General features: G+C 38.8%; 2 protein-coding genes and 1 long non-coding RNA gene across 3 annotated transcripts in view; 2 read left to right on the top strand and 1 right to left on the bottom strand.

The window, feature by feature from the left end:
• lrfn2b (leucine rich repeat and fibronectin type III domain containing 2b) overlaps positions 1-21,872 on the top strand; it is a 96,631-nt gene that overhangs the window by 33,154 nt on the left and 41,605 nt on the right. The window lies entirely within an intron of this gene.
• On the top strand, positions 8,782-10,945 carry LOC129434261 (uncharacterized). The gene is made up of 3 exons (XR_012358577.1): positions 8,782-9,180; positions 9,348-9,869; positions 10,782-10,945. It is a non-coding gene; the product is annotated as an uncharacterized lncRNA (long non-coding RNA).
• Positions 9,884-15,895, bottom strand: LOC129449169 (uncharacterized). The gene is made up of 14 exons (XM_073855834.1): positions 15,388-15,895; positions 15,206-15,310; positions 14,284-14,367; positions 13,803-13,859; positions 13,578-13,715; positions 13,176-13,491; positions 12,793-13,078; positions 12,366-12,599; positions 12,159-12,244; positions 11,946-12,050; positions 11,595-11,788; positions 11,297-11,461; positions 10,751-10,995; positions 9,884-10,571 (listed from the first exon to the last, which is right to left on the bottom strand). Exons 1-14 carry the CDS (start codon positions 15,609-15,611, stop codon positions 10,549-10,551), a joined length of 2,262 nt encoding a protein of 753 aa, XP_073711935.1. The 5' UTR covers positions 15,612-15,895; the 3' UTR covers positions 9,884-10,548.

Here is a 21,872-nt window from a genome sequence, read left to right as displayed (position 1 = left end):
GCGTCTAACAATGCGTGTTATGCAACAATGAGCCATGCTCTCTGTAATGGCGAGAATAATGGAATGCGTGATCAAATTTTAATTGTTCATCTGGACCTCGAGTCACCATGTGGTCAGTTAATCTGGTCGAGACTTTGGAATATTTACCCGGAGAAGAGCTGTTACTGTGTGGGGTAGTCTCAGCCTCAGACGTCACGCCCACAGACTGTTGGCTAAACGTCTGATATTCTTTGAAACTTTTCTTGAAACCCTGTGAGAATGTCAAAGTCGTCTTTGATTGGTTGAAATAAACCGGATTTCCAGGAGACGCGAGTGTCACGATTAGTTTCAGTCCCTGGAAAACGAAGCTCTGATGTTCCATTGAGGAAGAGAATCAGTTGTGTTCACGTGGATAATAATGAGCAGTTATCATGATCAGCTAAACATTGGATTCACAAAAATATGCAAAGTTCGCGGCATAGACTCTCTAAAAGGCGTCCAAGAGTTTGCTTGAGGCAGTTAGTGGAGTCAAAAAGTTTGGTTCTCCTGAATTGCTTGTAGGTGTTAAAAAGTGAAGAGATATGCTTCAAACAGACGTTTAATGATGAAGTGCACACCGTTGTTCTATGGTGACTGAGTAATGTTGTTTATTTAGGTGCTATTCAGTTGGCTGGTTATTTCAATAACTGACTTGTTGCCAGCCGGCTCATTATTGTGGGGAGTCCAAAACGTGACGTTAGACGAAACAAACTGTGATTGGTTGTTTGACATGTCGGTCAAACAGCTTGTGGGCAGGCTTTGTCCAGAAAAAGCAGCGAAAAACACCAGACCTTCAGTATTGAAGGTCTGGCTACGCGAGACTACTGTGTGGGGTTACTCAGCTGTGGCAGGGTTTGTTAGTTCATGTCAAGTCACAGCTTCCAGTGGTGAAAGCAGAACACGTATTGAACTACGGATGAGAAAAAGAGCCATCAGGTACCGTGCCCAGGTTAAGAAAAGAGGAAAGATAAGAAGAAACGTACAAAGAATAACAGTATGTATGCTGTTATGTCACTCATCTTAATATGAGTATGATATGTATATAATGAAGTATATCTATTATAACACTGTGGGGCTCGAAAGTTTGGGCACCCTTGGAAAATATGAGCAAAGAATGTTTCTTCTTTTAAGCTTTAATTAAAAAAATCACAAAAATATAATGTTTCATTGAAGTGAACAGGAAATTACATTACGAAATAAATCATATTCTCTAATACTCACTGGGCATATATATGGAGCACACCTTTATTTAATCCTCTTTGCTACCCCCATTTGCCAGGATAAGAGCTCAGAGTCTTGTATTATAATGTCTGGTAAGGTTGAAGAATTCATGGCAGGTGATCTTAGATTATTCCTCCAGCACTTTTTAATCCATGTGTGCACCAAAACTATATTGTGTTCTTACTGTCAAAAATACTCTTCTTCGTTTCATATGTCCACAAAACCAAGACCTATTTAAAGTTTCAGTATGGCAAATAAAATATGACTTGGTTTTGCAGCCATAAATGAAGAAGAGTATTTTTGACAGTAAAAAGACTACTGGGTGGTTTTCCGGACAGGGATTAGACTAGTTCTAGACTAAAATAAATAGCTGTCCAAACTGAAAACAACTTGCACTGACATATCTTAAAATACATCAGTGCACACAAGTGATGTTTTGTTAAAACTAGTTATATTTCCTTATTAAACTCGGGTCTAGTCCTGCCTTAAGCTAATCTCTGTCCGGGAAACCACCCCAATATGGTTTTGGTGCACACAAGGATTAAAAAGTGCTCCATGTCTACAGTTAAATATACTGTTGTATCTTCATTGTTTTGATACCAGAGGTCCTGGACATCTTATTCAGAAACATGGCTTCATGGATTATATCAAATACCAACAGATAAAAAGTCAAAACTTAACTTGCTCTGTTAGAAATCTTATAATGGGTCATGGTAAAATCTTTCATCATGACAATTTTTCAAAACAAACATCCAAGTAAATAAAAAATGGGTCCCTGACACAAAATCAAGGTCCTGCCACAGCCATCCCAGTTCCCTGACCTGAACCATATAGAAAATGACTGAAGAGTAGAGAGCAGCAACATATGAAGGGTCTGGAGAAATTCTTTATGAAGGAATAATTTATGATCACCTGCCATGAATTCTTCAACCTCATCAGACATTATAAAAGAAGACTCTGAGCTGGTATCCTTGCAAATGGAGGTAGCAAAGAGGATTAAATAAAAGGGTGCCCAAATTTATGCCCAGTGAGTATATAAGAGAAAATGGTTTATTTCGTAATGTAATTTCCCCTTCACTTTCAATTGTTTTTCTTAAATGAAGCATGATATTTTTGTGATTTTTTTATTAAAGCTTAAAAGAAGAAACATTATAGATTATTTTTATAGCTTTCTTTGCTCATATTTTACAAGGGTGCCCAAACTTTCGAGTCCTACTGTAGTTGCTATGCAATTACACATAGAGCAGTAATATTAATTTGTTCTGCCCAACTAGATTATGCAACATTGACTACCCATTCAAAAGTTTTAGGGTCAATTTGTGTAAAATTACCAAATCATTATTTGCTTAGTTTTTTTTTTATAAATTGGGAAAGACCACTTTTTTTCTGAATTTTTTTTCTCTTAATTGATGAGATAACTCGTCAGTGGCAGGGAAAGAGTTAAAAATGGTATATGGTAAATAATATAATTAGGGCCGGGACTTTAACGCGTTAATTAAGATTAATTAATTACACAAAAATAACGCGTTAAACATTTTTAACGCATTTTAATCGCACTTATTTTTGCACCGCGGAACATTTCTCATGAGTTATACTGGAGCACCAACTAGCGTTCATGACTTCACAACAAACCACAGTGAACATGAACCAAGAGGCTGATGAGATCGCTTTGGTTGGCCCCGTGGATGGGAATTTTTTTTATAAAAAACGAACGGATGTAAGCGTCGATAAGAGCATGGTTGTGTGTAAGCTATGCATCAAGGAATTCACATATCACCGCAGCACATCGAGCATCTCAATGCAAAACATACAGCAGCTAGCGTGGACATTAGCCCGACTCCGGGTACAACGACTTATTCGGACGGGATTAGTTTTACATAGGGATGTGGGGTAAAGCAAGTTTTTATCAGAGCTTCTCGGTGATTTTAGTCCAGTCCGAATGCTCCATGTCAGTAATCATTACGGACAATGTCAGTAAAGATTACGGCGTCTTTTACCTTCTGTAAAAAGGTCCGGAGAAATTACCTCAGGTAATACAAATCCAGTGCGAATAGACCAGCTGTAAATATACACGTAAATCGCGTCATTTCCTTCCGCTTAAAGAAGCATTTACTTGCGTTCTAGACGGAGAAACAAGTCAGTTACAAGTCAGTTTCTGAATAAAACACGACACAAACTTTAAAAAAAAGTCAAATTTACTTCTCAGAGGCATGGAACTGTTTATGAAACTGACGTTCTCCCCAAACTGAAATTAAACACAGTGTTTCGCGTTTTCCTTGTCTGTGTCATGTTGTTTGCACATCTGATATCTGGAAGCAAGGTAACGTGCACGTGAAGACGAGAGGTGACGCGCTGCGCCAACGAGTTACCCCTCCCACTTCTGAATGTTTTACAGAGATGACTCAATGACTCATAATGTGTTAAAATTACACATAATGTGTTAAAAGCTTACAGCACAATGATGTGTATAAAATTAACACATCCTTTCTAAGAGTGTATACTAAAATCCATGTAAAAAATTACTTCTTAATGTTCTCAGGTCAAATATTTATATGCGATTAAAATGCGATTAATTTAGATTAATTAATTACAAAGCCTCTAATTAATTAGATTAATTTTTTTAATCGAGTCCCGGCCCTAAATATAATTTAAACAATAGATTTACTGAAATATTGTGCTTTTTTAACGTTAAAATAGCTCTGCAGCCCTCCGACGAAATGTCAATCTCAGAAATGGCCCCAAGCCTGTTTTGATGTTTTACACCCCTGTTGTAAAAGCTGGTCAGATCTTCAATAGGAAACTCTTCAAACGCTTCAAACCATTGGACAGGCACGATAACCCATTACACCTTTCAATTTAATGGCAACACCGCTCCACTTGCCACGACATGGTGTTTCCTCAAATGAGTAACACAGGGCCACCATTGCCGCAGGTAGTCAGGAATATACAGTGTCAATGGAACAATGGAAAAAGCTAACAGGAGACAACTAACATAATATCCAGACAAAAGCGAATTTCCAAGCTTATCCAAAAACAAGCATAACACCAGGAGCTACAGACGGCAGGAAAACACAACGGCACTATCTTGTCACATGAAAAGTCACTCGTTATGATATACATCATGATATACATGATTCCAAATATGTACCAAATTCTAATTTACATTTTATAGGGGCGGTTTCCCGGACAGGGATTAGACTATTCCAAGACTAAAATAAATGTAAGAGCTGTCCAAACTGAAAACAACTTGCACTGACATATCTTAAAATACATCAGTGCCCCTTGTTTTACTTCAAAATGCACAGACGTAATGTTTTTATTAAGGCATGCATGTTAAAACTAGTTATATTTCCTAATTAAACTAAGGCCTAGTCCTGGTTTAAGATAATCCCTGTCTGGGAAACCACCCCAAGAGAACTAACGCGCAGCTTTTAAAGAGTGCGTATGTGCGTACAAGCTTAAATAAGAGTATAAATAAGAGTCATTAGATGCCATGTTTGGCATGTTATTTACAGCAATAATCTGAATATAAATTACTATGAATAAAAACGCTCATTTAAGATGCATGATCTAAAAGCCCATTTATGTTTGAATATTGCAACAACAGTCACTTCAGGTAGAATGTTTGTTCATTCAGATGCAGTCAACATTACGTTAAGGGGGTCGCACAATGCACATCCGCATCGCATTACACATTTCAAATTCAAACACACTGGCAGCATCTGATGTGTGAAACCCTAAAAAAGATGCAAAAGCCTCAGCCCTGTTTCGCTGGACACGTCCCGGACAGAATTTCGGGTGCGTTCTCCGGAAGTCGCGTTGGTCGACCGCATATGTCTTAAAAGAAATAAATCTTAAATTTTCTAATGTATTTTAACTGAAATGTGAGAACCTCAATGACGTATGCAGTCGAGCAATGCGACTTATGGAAAACGCACCCTGAAATCGTGGTCGGGACGTGTCCGGCGAAACTGGCACGAATGGCCACCCTACTGCAGTGTAGATCACTTTTAAACAATAGACTGTAAAAAAAGATGGACGTAGTGTCCGTGACGTCACCCATAGGTTTCTGAAGATCGTTTTTGAAGCATAAAGTAGGCAGTGCCTGCCGTCGCCATCTTGGCTGCACGTCACCGCGCATCACACGCTGATAACCAAAAATGGATAAAGAGGCGGGACGTGGGTGAAGCTGAGGTGGCTGGTTGCTGAAACCACCCCGCCTAGCTCGACTCTAGTGACGGCAGTGGCTGTTCAACCGTCACTCAAGTGACCACGCCCTTAATTATGCAGAACGTTAAGACTTAATATCATTTAAAGGATGAGTTACTAAAAAATTCACCCCCCCACATTTGTCATGAAGGGCAAAATTAGCTATACAGACCAAAAACACTTTTTGTACCAGCCTGTAAACATATTATTTTCTGCTCTAAAGTATGCCATTTTAACATGGAGGTCTATGGCAATTGACTCCCTTTTGGAGCCTGCCTCTAGCGACCAGTCGATGAATTGCAGTTTAAATCAATTCCGTATAATTGGCTTCATCAGAGAGATCGGAAGGTTGCCCCTCGTTTTGAACGCACAGGGTATCCCCTCCTTTTACGCAACGTTTTGTGCATTGCGCTTTACTTTCTAAAAAAAGAGTCTCCTTTTTTTGAAGTGCAGGGTAGGCTACTATCAGTTGTTTGGCGTATGCGTCACATAAAGACGCATTTAATTTTTTCACAAGAAAAAATTTTCACAAGAAAATTTTTTTTATACAGCCACCAAAAAATGAAAGAGAAAAAATTAAGAGCCCACTGCAGTTTTGCCTTTCATCATTTCTGCATGTGTTACAATCGTTTCAGTCCAGTATCTGTTCTAACAAAAGCAAACCTTTGGAGTGATAATAAAGTCACCCAACGGCAATGTAAAAGACTATAGGACACATGATGTGATTAAAAATCTGTGTCATTCCATTAAATATTCATTTTTGAATTGTAAAAACACGAGCATTGTGCTGTTTATTATATATTGTACAGTAGTTATACATGATGGAAGTGAATACAGTCGCGTTGTTCTGTCGGTCTCTCTTTCTCTCTCACTCTCTCTCTCTCTCTCTCTCTCTGCATTAATCCTCATCATTTTATAATCTTCAGAGAAACGGATAAAACAACATGTATGCTTATATAGTATATCTTGGCAGTAGAAACAGTCGTGTTGTGCTGTCAATCACTCTCAGAGCAACAAAAACGCAATGAGCTTTGATCTGTCTATAACCCACACTACACAGACCAAAAACAACATGAATTATGCAAATGATTAGTTATGTGAAAACAAAATCCACTTGCGCTGTTATCGTTTTCCTGATGCGCAGCGATGTTTTCTCTTTTTATGAGGGGCACTTCAACTAAAATATGCTTTATAACCTCAAAGCTTCTTTTGACGTATCTTTCTAGTATTTTTTGAGGTGTTATACGTGAGACTTTCTTCTTGCACTGTGGCCTCTGGTGACAGAGATGGTTTGATTCATGATGCTGGAGTTTGAGAGGAGAGACCTGCACCTCCCACCATCTGACTGCTGTTCACAGAATCTCAGTTCTTATCCCAGTCACCTCATTACATGTGAGGTTTAGCAGTCATTCAACACCTGCCCACGGGCCACATGGCACAGGCCAAAAACCTGGCGAGCGCACGCGTATATGCATTTCCATGTTGATAAAAGCGTGTGGCCATCTGCCACTGCATATGGAGGTCTTTAGAAGCTCAGACAGGAAGCAGAACTTCTTTTCGGGATGTGATAAAAGCTGAGGTTTTGTATTAATAACGTACTTGGCGTTGAGAAGGTCTATAATCCCTGGAGAAGGTTCTCTGATAACATCCCTATTCATCTCAATGAAATCAGCATTACTGAAGTATTATGTGACCTGCTTGTGGCCAGCTTTGCTCGTGGATACTTACTGACTGAAATTTAATATTTTATTGAAATAAATTTTGAATGATAAAGATGTCTTTTGTGCACAGAATGGTGTAGTTTTTTGTCTAATACCTGGAGGAGGTGCTAACTGGACTGTGCTAACCAGCCAAACCTTGAGCCCAGATGAATGAATGTGAATTTGACCTGTTTGCACAATAATGATTTTGACAGCCAGACACTTAAAGGCAGAGAAATAATAAGGAAGAAAAAAAATGCCAAACTCTTGAGACCTTCATTTTGACAGTTTGGTTTGAAAAGTGTTCAGCAAGCCTAACTGCACAGCATTATGCCATTTGGGCATCGATGAAAGCGCTCCCCTTCTTCAGTGGTATCGGACACCAACACACTGGCTCATAATTGGCCCTCGAGGACAGCGAGAGTGAAATCTGTGCTGTGTGCAGCTTTCTGGCCATCAACCCTGAAGGGTTTCCAGTAACTACTGTAGCAGAAGCAGAGATTCTCTGAGGCAGTGCAGATCATCTGGACAGTTATTTACTAGCAGGATACGCGAGATATGCCAGAGAGATGCAACCTGTCATCCAATCCATCCTGACTGTTATTTGACCATTCGCCCACATGCGACCTACAGAAGCGTTTACTAAATTAGCGCCTATACTGGTAGAAACTTTTGCCCTGCGGTCATCATGAAATTACAATTTAGCAATTATGTGAAACGCTTTATTGGCTCTCATGACCGATAATTGCATAATTATTTCAGCTTTGAATTAGGTCTGTGCAATGAATCGTTTTTGATTTTCAATTAAAATTTTTGATTCAAACAATTACAAAAACAAGATAATCGAGGTCAAACAATTATCGTGCGATTGAAATATAAATTGCGCGGTGCTGGACCGATGTGTTTGTAAGGTACAACTGCTTTGACACGTGTAGCCTATTTCAACACTTACTTCATAAAAAGGTTAAATAAATGCATGTTTTCAAAGTCACAGAGTAATCATGTTAAATAATCGTGATTACGTGTTATTGTTTAAAACCAAAATAACCGTGATTATGCCCATAATCGAACAAGGCTACTTGAAATGTGAAACCCTATTGGGCCATGCTGTTTTGGTTTATGTTTGAATTAGATCTGACTGCGTGCGCCATGTTCACAGAGTTCCTCAGATGGCTTATCGTATGACTTCCGTTCTCAAGGTTTGCAACAGGACTTTGTGATACTGTTGTAATGTTTTTATTGGTCAGTTTATGCAATAAATAGTTTTTTCTGACTGTAATTTACTTGGCAGGTAAGACTGATTTATGACTGACGATGAGAGTAGGGCCATCACAATGATTAAATAATCATTTCATCGCAATTGTTTGACCTCATCGCGATGATTTCAGATCACCGCAATGATTGCTCATCTCTCTAAAAAACACAAGGGGGAGCTGCAGCGCCTGTATAAACGAGATCGTATCATATGGCACTCCTTAAAGGTAGGGTAAATGATTTGATAAAATGCTAACTTTAGCATGTTAGCACCGATTTCACGACCCCACCCTCAACTCAAATCATCATCCAAAGTCACGCCTCTTCCAAACACATGAACGCGCGCAGACCAGAGGTTGTTTCAATGCTTAGACGTTGTGATGGCTTATTCACGTGTGAGAAAACTTACAAACACATTACTAAAAAAACATTACTACAATAACGAACATAAACTACCGTTTTAAAGCAGAACTAGATGACGAACATTTTCGTTTGTTGCTAGCATAACACGTCACTGTAATATATATTTTTTGCATGGCAGGGTTTAGACGAAACATTTCACAGCTCCGACGAAGAGCCAAGCACGTCGTCCGACGTGAGCATACCGGCGAACAGAGGCCGGGGTGTCCGTACTAGGGGTCCGATATCGCGAAGGGGCAGAGGCAGGGGCTGCAGACAACGGGGCGGTCAGAGAAAGATAGAAGGACGGTTATCCATCACACAGGACGACGCACGAAGAGTTCAAAATCTCCAAAGTAGACGAATAGCAGATGAGCAGGTATGTATAAAACATAAACAGTAACTATCTCAGAGTGTGTACAGTTATTTTATTATGTTGTTTTATTATGTAAACTTTTTACTTGTCATGCACAGTGGACCCAGATTCATTTATAAAATTGTATTCATTAAAAAAATATCTAAATGTTATGATGTTTTGCTTCGCAGACCAGAATTCAAAGACTAAGTTTAGAACAGAGTCATCAGATTTTGGAGACTTGTCTGACCCGGGACCCCAGTCTGATGTTTGACGTCATGCGAATAACAGCAGATGCTACCCCACCTCCATTCTCCATTCATCCTCTCTCCAGTCAGCTTGCTTGGTGTGTCTGCAGTAACTGCAGAGATATGCCATCTGATTTAGAACGCAAGTGTTGTGGGCAACAACAAGAGTACTGCATCTCAAATCTCCCACATATGGAGGTCTATATTTTACAAGAGGGGGTACTGAGGTTAGCCAGACGTATATGGAATGATATCAGGGCTGTTACTGACACTGCTGAGCCAGGGGAGAGCAATAGGCAGTTCCGTTATGCTGCTTACCGTCAGTTTGTTGTGTGGCAATACGGGTCACTGGGTGAGGGCCAAAGGGTAGTCATTCCTAGCTGCTGCGTGTGGAAAATAAGAGATCGTTTCCCTGATCCCCATGGACAGTACAAGGGTTATGTCCCTCGAAGACTGTAAGGCTAAGTAAGTGTTATTTGTTATTATTGAAAACCCTACAGAAATTCTTGTGTAATACATAGTTTTAAAAATTACTTTTATTTCCTAATTCAAGTGCACTTTTCCATATTATTTTTTACTTGGAAGTTATTGTAACAAAGAAGACTTTTGTTGTTTACTTGTAAGTTATTGTAATGAAGCAGTTTTGTTATTCTCACATATCAACGAAAACAATAGGTATGTACATGCAGAAAGATAATTACAAAAATACAAAAAATGTTAACCAATGTTGATTTATTGTAATGAATCAAATGCACTTTTCCATAATATTGTTTACTTGGATGTTATTTTAATAAAGAATCATTTTGTTGTTTACTTGTTGTAAGTTATTGTAATGAAGTATAGTTTAGTTATCCTCACATATCAAAGAAAACAATATGTATTTACATGCAGAAAGATAATTCCAAAATGTATTTATCAATGTTGATTTATTATAAAGAATCTTGCACTTCTTAATAGAAAAATAGAGTATATCACACACACACACACACACACACACACACACACACACACACACACACACACACACACACACACACACACACACACTAATATACATGTATATACACACGCTAAACCAGGTATGTGGTCAGTAGATCTAGAAGGTTGAACGATTGACCAAGTTGTCCATGTGTGCTGATACGATCTACTGGTTTTGAAGCGATTGCCCTTTAGGAAGAAATGTAATAATTACTATACATATGAGTAAATAAATACACTTTTCAAAGACAGACATGTTGCCAACATATATGTGACACCATTATACAACTGGCTAAACAATCTGCTATCATAAAATGTTTGGATTTCATGAAACACTTCATGACATTCAAACTAAATAGTCAGGTTACCTGTCCCTCTGCTCATCTGTGTTTGCAACAGCTCCTGTGTGGATGGGGCTGGGACACCACTCAGAACACCGAGCAGACGTGGATCACCTGGCTTTGGGGGTCTTCTCTGTTGTACTCTCTCAGAACCCGATAACCTTTTCATCAGGATAGCACCCTGCAAATCAGCAATGTAGCTGTAGTTTTTCTCCTCCTTTAGCGCGTATAACCTCCACCTTCTTGATCTTTTATTGTAAATCTTTCCATACCTGCAAAACAAGTCACATTGTATTAGAAATGAGTCATAAGCAAACAAGAAGTTTGCTTATCACTCACTAAATACAATGGAGACAAAATTAAGTTTAGCAAAAACATTTTTTCTTAGAAACTGCATAATACAGAAAGATAAGAGTACACGTGAATTTTAATCAAGAAAAGCTTGAGCAGATGTTTCTTTACTTGCAGGGCTAAGGTATGTAGTATTTAAACACTGTTTTGCATTGTTTGCTGTTCAAATTCATCCACAACTACAAAATAATTTAATTCATTTAAAAGTCAGTTACAACATACTGTATGGAGCCATCAGCTTTTCTCCTAACTGGTCTGTTAACGTGGTGATTGTAGTCCAGGCCAGCAAGCATGGTGCGTGCTGCGTATACAGGAGGGGAAAAACTGAAGCGCTTGCTGGCATACATAAGTAGGTGATTATGGAACGACTCCAGTTCAGAAGTTGACCTGTTGACATAAATGAGGGAAAGTAACGTTTTTCAGCGTTATTCATATGGGTTTTCAGGACACAGTAATGCAGTCAATTCTCACTGTACTATCTGCATAGGTAAAAGTAAGCAGTATGTACAATTGCACAAACCTGAAAGGTAAGAACTTGTGCACATTTTTCAGCCATCGTGCATCCAGAATAATGCGCGTCAGAGTCTGATGTGCCTTGGAACCTTTTTCAAACCACTCCTTATCTCTCTGCTCCAGCAAGGGACCATGGTCACATGCTCCAAGGGCCCACGCATGTTCTCCTGTAACGTGGTGCAGGAGTCCTACCCATTTGTCCTGTAGCAAAACATTTTTAAAAATTGTGTGATAATTGTAAATGAAACCAGAACTGTAATGAGGGTAATGTATTGAGAATATAAGTACTGATTGTATTACTTCAAACAAACCATCTACATAAAACATGTATACGAATATGGACATAAAAAATACTTACAAAGAAATCATCATAGGTGTCTGCTACCTTGCAGCAATACCAAAAGTGGTTACATATGTCCTTGTTCCAGCTCTGTAAAATAGTACAGTCCTTCTGCTGCCCTGCCTGGACATAATACAAAATAAACTGAAAGTTGTGTGGAATTTCAGAGAATGAAGCCATTGTCTATTTGTATAGATTGACATTCAATGGCATACTAAGTTTTATACTAACCGTATAAACTTTTTTGCCTAAGCATTTAGCACCATGCCATATGTCCAGTGTGTGCATGACGCCACTATCTTTGTATTTCCCTTTGTCTATTGGATGAAATAAAATAAAAAAATACTTCATGCATGGTTTATGGAATAGGCTAATAATAGTTACTGAATAAGCTAGTATATGATAGTATTATTACTGAAATAAGCTAGTAATACTTACTGAAGAGGGCAGATATTTGGGCATGTGCATCTGTGCAAAATTCTGTAACCTGGAGCTCGTGACAGAGAGTTTCAAAGCTGCGAATAAAGCCTTCCTTTTCCATTATCACCGAGTTCCTCTGCGTTTCCCGTTTATCAATGTTGACCATGCAGATTATTTTTTTGGTCTCGTTGTCCATGGAGGAGTATGTGCAATATTGTGCACAGAACCCTGGACTGTCCATCCTAGCATCTCCTACAGATGTAAATGAAAATTATTATGTCAAAGTATAAACAAAGGCATGATTTGCCTTTCCTTTGTATAAAAAAAACATCGTAGAGCGGAAGCAATTTGGACTAATAATTTGCGTAGTAAATGTCAAAGTCTGTATTAACACTATAATTTTTTATTTAAATATTACTTTGTGTGTGTGATTATGTCAACTAACCTAGTACTACTATAGATTCTTTGGACTTTAACTGGTTGATGACTTCAGCTCTCTTTGAATGCCAGAATTCTTTTATGGTGTCAACACAGTAGGTGTCCTGTATCTTAAAGAAAACTGGCTTCTTTACCATGCCCATATTCATAAATTTGAAGAGAAGTGATATTTTGGCATAGTTGTTGCCTGAAAGCAGTATGTTTGTGGCCATCATGAAGTCCCCGACTAGCATGCCGTATTTCATAGTGGGCTGTGAAGACCATTTCCACACAGTGTGACCAGAAGAACATACCTGAAGTAGACAAAGGTGAGAAAAACAGAATCGACAATAAGTAACATATAAATGCTTCAAAACATTTGAAAAAGACTGTGTGCTTATACATACTTACCCATTCAATAACAGCAGCTGTGCCCCTGGATGTCACACTGATTTCAAATGGTTTAGATGCTCCACACTCTTTAGCTTTACATGTTTGGATTGGTAAATCAAGGAATTGGGCTAGTTGCTTCAGAGAGTCATGGTAAGCTATGGATGCTGGATGTCCTATTACATCATCCACAACCAGGACTTTAAGTGACTCTTTGGATGTAGGCGTCTCAGTTATATGTGGCTCATGGGAATCCAAAGCATCGTGGACTGTATCTTCCATGCTGATAGGCTGAATGTCATCCAAGTGAATGGGCATCTTTGAAGTATACCTAGACCTTTAACAAAGAGTAGTGTTATGTAAAAACATTATAGAATTAAGAATACAGCTAAGTCAAGTAAACAATATTGTTTTTAAACATACCGGACACAAATGCGTGGACAGTAGTCAGCATCACTGTCATCAGAATCAGAATCAATTTCTTTGGTGTCATATTCTTCTGAAGATTCTGAAGTCTCTGTCTCCATATCTGGATGCCATGTGTCATCGTCCCAGTCAATACTATTAAAATGCAAGACATTCAGACTTTTTAATGTCTTCATAAATGCCAGTTTTCTTAAAGTAGAACAATTCTGTACGGCCACTTACATTGTATTGCGAATGTCATTAAAGTCATCAGCGACATCTCTTTCAAGTACATATGTACTACAGGGATAGAAAGAAGTCGAAAATTTACTGTCATATATAGCAAAACAATATTGACATGTAGACATGTCCTTTAAACTAAAACATTGGTTAACCAATAACAGTTATAGTGCAGTGAGTACTTCTGGCATAGGTCTATCAAACAATAGCAATAGCAATACTAATCTAGGATGTGATTACAAATTTAGCATCATATACAAATGATATAACGACAACAACATTCAATTGAACTCATTATCTTGATTACTTTGAGACATAAAAAATAACCCTGTCATATTATGTGTCCTAAATCATAAATCTCTAAGGAAAGGCCCATGGACTGGATGTTAAAAAAAACTTTAAATCATTAAACTACATACAGAACTATAATCTTTTTAATTACATATATAACTTGGCATAAATATGGTAAACAAATTCAGCTTACTTTGTATCCAAATCATGACTGCTGGCCTCTTCAGATTCGCTGCTTTCAAATTGCTGTATTCCAGCGATATTGAAATTAGTCCCACTGTCAAATATATAAATATATGTGTATAAATATAAAACCAGCTTAGCGATGAAGTGCACAAAATAAGCCATGTATGATTTACAACAGGGGTGTCCAGACTTTTTTGTGTGGTGATCAACTTTTAAAATGATAAAGCCGACAAGATCTACCTGCTAAAACACAGTTATTTTTTTGTAACACAATGCTTGTTAGGACTATACTGCATATATCTCTACATTGAATTTAGGGATGTCTATTTTTTTTAAAAAAAATCATTGAGACCATGTCTAATCCTCCTTAAAATAGCGTCGATGCGGTTTAGTGAAAAAAATAGAAAAAGACCACAGTATCAGAAGCATGTTACTCAGCACTACGCTGCTGCCCCCCCCCCCTCTCTCTCTCTCTCTCTCTCTCTCTCTCGTTCTCTCTCTCGTTCTGTCGTTCTCTCTCTCTCTCTCTCTCTCTCTCTAGTTCGCACACACACCCCGTGCGCGAGGATCGGTTCCTGCGTGAAAGCAGCTCACAGTCGTCTAACTTAGCAGCTCACAGTCGTCTAACTTCGGAAGTTAGACGACTGTGAGCTGAAGCGGCCTGGCAAAAAAGACACAGCAACTCAAAAAGACTCTGTAACGTGTTTCACAATTACTCTAAGACCATAATGCCAATTTCGCACGTGCCTTTGCGATCGACGTATTGGACACCCCTGCTTTACAACCACAACAGTAATAGGCTTGTTTTTATTTTTCTTAATTACAATGTCAAGACAAAACACACAGCTATTTTCAATGTTAGAGACATCATGTACAATACACAATACACCGGGTCTTTTCATTGAAAAAAAGCATTACTTTTTACTCACTGTTTGTACGTAGATGTAGAGTCGGAAAAAATTGTAGAAACATCCGGCGCTGGTGGCCTCGCGAATCCATGCACCAAAGGTGTAGACGTAGTAGTTTGCTCGTAACTTTCAAAACATGTAAATATCGTTATGCTAGTTCGTAACACCAAATAATGCATTACTATAAATCAATCCTAAGTTACCTGTCTAAAAGGAACAGTGCAACCATGGCATCGTTTTGTAAACACTTTGCCTCACGCAGTTGCCTCCATCGTGGAAAGGCAGTTACACCGATATTAATTCGAGTTTTCCCCCTTTCTTGATCCAGACGTTTTTTGTTCATCACTTTATCAAAAACGTGTTTTCTTTTAGTTCCACTTTTTGCAGGTTCAGTGGGACAGTTTGGTTGCTGCTGTTGGTCTGTCATTCTCCCTTTGCTTGCACACAGCGGACCTGTTGTGCACGCGCTGATGATGACGTTTGTGCGGTGGCATTCAAATTACGCTTACGTATCAGGGACAAAAATGGAAACGTCCGTTCGGACCGAAATCTATGGTTGGTTGAACATTTTTTGGTTCTACGCCTTTCACAGATGACATAAATTTTTACAAATACATTTGAACATCTTAACATATTGATTGCTATCAGGATGTGAGGAGACTTTTAACCAGCATAACTAAAAATGTTTTTGGATCAAATCATTTACCCTACCTTTAACTGACAGTGTAACGCAATACATTGCAAAGCCATTCAATACAGTGTAAAAAACGACATTTAAGGAAATGCTGCAAAACTTTGATGCGCAGTATGAACTGCCAGGTAAAACATACATTCCCAAAACAGCAATTCCAAATTTAGGGTAGTGAAGGATGCTATTCTTAATGATCTGTAAGGAATAGATTTTTTGCAGTCACTACAGACATGTGGTCCATAACTAATATGACCTTAGTAGGATTGGATACTATGTAATAAGGGTGTCACGATTTTCGATTTTAGATCGAAATTAAGTCACAACCTCGAACTTCGAATTAAAAAATGGGATCGTCGATGCTGCCACGCCCCATGTCACGTCCAGTTGGCTTGCCAGGCGAAAAAAAAACTCAGAGGTGCGTTTAAAAACATAGGTCCAGCGGAACGCGATTTATATTTTGAACACAAGGGATGTGTTGCTACAACTCCTTGAAATGCCAACATAGTCTCACAAAGTTCCGTGGGATAGTCACAGAATTTTGTGCTCATTTTTCCGTGGCATTCTCACGGATCTCCGCATTTTTCCGTGGCCCTGCTACGGACTGCCTTTTTCGTGGCATTCTCACGGATTGGTTACTCAACTGCTTTTTCCTATTTTCAAACCATTTTCGCTTCGGTTTAGGTTTAGATTTGGTGTTTGCGTTAGTATGTCACTTTAACTATTGGTTTATACTATTTTTTCTGATTTATTCTTTTATATTTTCTAAACTTTAAACAATTGTCGCCTGGCGTTGGGGTTAGAGTTGGGTTTGGGTAGGGATGTAATTTCATGTAAATCTAACCCTAAAACGAAGCGAAAATGGTAAGAAAATAGGACAAAACAGTTGAGTTACCAATCCGTGAGAATGCCACGAAAAAGGCAGTCCGTAGCAGGGCCACGGAAAAATGCGGAGATCTGTGAGAATGCCACGGAAAAATGAGCACAAAATTCCGTGACTATGCCACGGAAATTCGTGAGATCAGGTTGTGAAATGCGTATCATAAACAGGATTACTACCTGATCTGACTTCGGACAGAGCGCAGCTCTCTGCACGTGCGCGAGAAAGCCGCCAAGATGCAGCGGGTTATATTTTAAACAAAAGGGATAGTTTGCCCCAGCTCACATGAAATGCATAAAACTGAACAAATACGTAAGGATTACTACTTTCATTTATGTTTAGACTTCGGACACATGCGAGAGCGCTTGCACATGACACAGAGAAAAGCGCAGCTGCTTATGATGTGCTGGATTTATTTCAGATGCTAGCAGTCCAAGACGCAACATGTGCGTGCAAGAAATAATCCTCTCTCTACAAGCTCTCTCGCGTAAAGTGAAGCCCACAAACCCCCATGCTATGGGGGTTCCTTTTTCTGCCAAAATTAAGTCGACATGCTATCTGTGTATGCTATGTGTTGTCTTCCATGTCTATGTGTCTGTTTACCGTCTATTGCCCACATGACTCAGCTTTTGTCTGTGTCAACTCAACTTACTCCTGTCATCTTTCCTTGTTGTTTGATTGTGTCTTCTTGCTGTGTCAATGCTGCATGCTTCATGACTATGTGTCGTTTTCCTCTGTCGTTACCATGTGTTGTTACTATGCGTCGTTACCATGTGTTGTTCCATGCGTTGTTTCCCTCTGTCGTTACCATGTGTTGTTACTATGTGTCGTTTCCCTCTGTCGTTACCATGTGTTGTTACTATGCGTCGTTTCCCTCTGTCGCTACCATGTGTTGTTACCATGCGTTGTTTCCCTCTGTCGTTACCATGTGTTGTTACTATGCGTCGTTTCCCTCTGTCGTTACCATGTGTTGTTACAATGCGTCGTTTCCCTCTGTCGTTACCATGCATTGTTTCCCTCTGTTGTTACCATGCGTTGTTTCCCCCTGTCGTTACCATGCGTTGTTTCCTTCTGTCGTTACCATGCGTTGTTTCCCTCTGTCATTACCATGTGTTGTTTCCCTCTGTCGTTACCATGTGTTGTTACTATGCGTTGTTTCCCTCTGTCGTTACCATGCGTTGCTTCCCTCTGCCGTTACCATTCGTTGTTTTCCTGTGTCGTTACCATGTGTTGTTACCAGAGGTGGAAAAAGTACTAAAATATTGTACTCAAGTAAAAGTAAAGTTACTTTAATAATATTTTACTTAAGTAAAAGTAAAGTTACTTGTCTAAAAATCTACTCAAGTAAAAGTAAAAAGTAAGTCATTTTAACTTTACTCAGAGTAAAAGTTACTTTTTTACAGCGGGAAGAGGTGGAGGATTCTAGTATAGTTCAAAAACGACAAGGGAATATACATCTCAAACTAGTTGTTTTTAATTGTAGGAACATCTTTACAATTAAAGTGCAATAACAAAAAGTTAATAAAATAAAAAGCTTTTTTAAAGTAAGAAACATTTATGGAATTGTTTAATGATTTTTCCATGTGAGTTATGCACTTTTGAAGGTGGTCAGCAGCTTGTAAATACAATCACTATAGTAAGGTTGTAATTGATGTATTGCTGGTAACATACATTATTTTATTAAACTATATATAGTTTAAATGAGCATATAATGAGATGAGTGCCATGTCTATATGCATTTGACACGTTTATTATCTTCTTACTTCCCTGACCCGCCTTCTTACCTGGGTACCTGATGACCTTTATTCTTCTCTCTCTCTCTCTCTTTCTCTCTCTCTCTCTCTCTCTCTCTCTCTCTCTCTCTCTCTCTCTCTCTCTCGCAATGTCTAATGACCTGCGCATTCTCGAGGACGTTCTTAAGTTGTGTTTGACTTGACCCGAAGCTGCTAGACCTCGGAAGATAATGCGCATGGTATTAAAAACGCGTCGTGCAATTTCGTACTTAAGAGCACGAATCCTACCTTTCATAGAAATGAAACACTCGCTTCGCGTCAGTGGAAAGTGGTCGCTTAAATATGACCAGGGGTTTCTTTCATAAGATTTGAACTGAGGCGGGTCTGCATTAGCGCGCGCCTGTCTCGTCCGTCTCCATGGTTCTTTTTGCGCGTTCCTCCGGGCCCCGCCCATTTACATCCGTTGCGTGTCTTTATCACCTTGCTTTTTAAAATATTATTTACTCAGTAACGGATATGATTTAAAATGTAGCGAAGTACAATACTTTAAATAAAACATACTTAAGTAAAAGTACAGATTTTAAAAACTACTCAAAAAAGTAAAAATACACAAAAAAACTACCCAATTACAGTAACATGAGTAAATGTAATTCGTTACTTTCCACCTCTGGTTGTTACTATGCGTTGTTTCCCTCTTTGGTTACCATGTGTCGTTACTATGCGTTGCTTTTTAACGAGATTTTGCTGGTTGGGTATGACAAAGTGAAACGACGCATAGTATTGACACATGGCAACGACACATAGTAACGACACATGGTAATGACAGAGGGAAACAACGCATAGTAACAACACATGGTAACCAAAGAGGGAAACGACGCATAGTAACAACACATGGTAACGACAGAGGGAAACAACGCATAGTAACGTCACATGGTAACAACAGAGGGAAATGACGCATAGTAACAACACATGGTAACGACAGAGGAAAACGACACATAGTCAAGACGCATGCAGCATTGACACAGCATGACGACACAGCAAGACGACACAATCAAACAACAAGGAAAGATGACAGGAGTAAGTTGAGTTGACACAGACAAAAGTTGTGCAATCACATAGACAGTAAACAGACACATAGACATGGAAGACGACAGATAGCATACACAGATAGCATGTCGACTTAATTTTGGCACAAAAGGAACCCCATACCATGCAAGGAAAAGCACACAATGTGCATGTTAATGTGAAACTATAATAATAATAATAATAAATAATAATAATGGCATAGCATTTTTTTGTCTTTCAAAAAAACATGTAAAAATCGAGAATTGAATCGTGACCTTAGAATCGTGAATGTAATCGAATCGAGGATTTGAAAAACCGCTACACCCCTACTATTTAAGGCCTGTTCTGGTATAGTTGTGTTTTGGTATAGTCAGTTTATTTTGATGGCATTTTTATTTTCAGTTATTTTTCAGACATTTTATTGTATTTATTTCTTATAAAGAATTTTCAGTTTTTAAAGATATATTTGTGTGAAAACAATTTCATGAACAAACAAAAAATGTATGAGAATTAGTGTCAAAGCAATAAAACAGGCAATTAATAGTCAACATTTATTAGACGATTAACCGTCAGACAAATTTTATAATCGTGACAGCCCTAGATGAGAGGTTATGTGACATCGTCACCCTTGCTAAGTGTTGTGTTTCCTGGTTGCCCGACGGATCATTAATTCTGTTATAGTTAAATAATTTACATTTCATTACAGATACGCACAGAGATGCTGTTGTGTATAACCGCGAATATCACAGCGCACTTCAATACAAATTAGTTTTTAACTGTTCTGACAATAATGACAAAACATCTCGTTTATAAACCAAACTCGTTTATTTTTACGTTACCATTTATTGATTTGGGTTGTGTTGTCTTTGGGTTTTCCTCTGGCAACCTTGCAGTTGGTTTATTCCTGTGATTAGACTGTTGAAACTTGTGTATATAAATCAGATACTCTCAGCCTTTTGGAGGAGAGGATGGGGGTTAGCCTAATAGCGGTTTGCTGGAAAGTAGCATATTTTGCTTTTTTTAAATAACAGAACATGTCACGGTGTGATTTAACCACCGAATAAGGAAAGTAAAGACGAACCCAAACGCAGACCAGATGTATGAAAATATAAGTATGATTTATTTACAAACAGAAACACCCACGAGGGGGTAAAACAGAAAGTAACAAAAACACCGGGATGAAACACAAATGAAACAGAACACGAGAATAACTCGGACTGGTAACTGGAGACATCAATACATGAACTACAACAACGCACGCACACCACACAGAGAACACGAGGGCATTATATAGACACCACATCAATGGGGAACAGGTGAACATAATTAATCACTTAAGACACGAGTACGTAAGGGAGTAGGGTAAAAGTGACAAGACACTGGGAACACGTGTCACACATACATGATGTGAAAACACACGTGTTCCCACATAACACAATGCTGTCACAGTCTTGCCCTCTAACATCCCACCTGGATAAACACCAGGGTCAGGCAAGACAATGACAGCCACAACACACTGGGAACACGTGTCACACAGACATGATGTGAAACACACGTGTTCCCACGTAAACACAATGCTGCCCTGATCTTGCCCTTTAACACAGACCTGAACCTATACTAAGGTCTGGAAAGATCACGACAGCAACAAGACACCGGGAACATGTGGAAGCCACACACACAATGTGATTCCACATGTCCCCACACAGAACATAATACTATCACGGTCCTGCCAGATGCACTCAGACCTACATCTAGCACAGATGTCTGACAGGACCGTGACAGAACAAGGGTATATTCAAGTTATTGTAATGGTTTTGTTCTGTGTTTACTTGTGTTCTGTGTATTTTTGTATTTTGGGCTTTTATTTTGATACCCTGCTCTGTTCTGACTGTTATTTTGATATTCATCATGCCATGTCACAGTTCACATTTCCTGTCTGTCTGTATATAAGTCACTTCCTGTTCACCTGTTCCTGGCTGAATATTATATATAGTAAGCCTGTCTGTTACCTGTCTGAGACCTGTTACCTGAATTCTGTTTTTGTTATCTGTTTATCTGTTTAATCTGTTACCTGGATCTGCCTGTTTTTTGACTTGTGCCTGTTACCTTGGATTTTGATTGTTACTCTGCCTGCCCTGAACCTAGCCTGTATTTGGATTTCGATTATTGGATTACCCTGTTTGGATTTGTTTGCTGGCCCTTTTTGGGATTTTACAATAAAACACCTTTTGCACATGGATTCTCATCTTCATCGCTTTCTTTAAAGCAACCCCGTTACAGAATATTCAGCCCAACCCGGAATCCAGCAAAGGTTTGTAACTT

The sequence above is a fragment of the Misgurnus anguillicaudatus genome, chromosome 18 (assembly GCF_027580225.2).
Source record: "Misgurnus anguillicaudatus chromosome 18, ASM2758022v2, whole genome shotgun sequence".
NCBI lineage: Eukaryota > Metazoa > Chordata > Actinopteri > Cypriniformes > Cobitidae > Misgurnus > Misgurnus anguillicaudatus.
The sequence above is the reverse complement of the archived record's forward strand: the minus strand, read 5'-3'. Positions and strand labels throughout refer to the sequence as shown.

Coding starts and splice junctions, on each gene's coding strand:
- LOC129449169 (XM_073855834.1), bottom strand. CDS start 15,611: ATGACAGACCAACAGCAGCAACCAAACTGTCCCACTGAACCTGCAAAA. Junction 12,600..12,792: donor AGAATCTATAGTAGTACTAG/GTTAGTTGACAT, acceptor TTACATCTGTAG/GAGATGCTAGGATGGACAGT. Junction 10,572..10,750: donor ACAGATGAGCAGAGGGACAG/GTAACCTGACTA, acceptor TTCTTCCTAAAG/GGCAATCGCTTCAAAACCAG.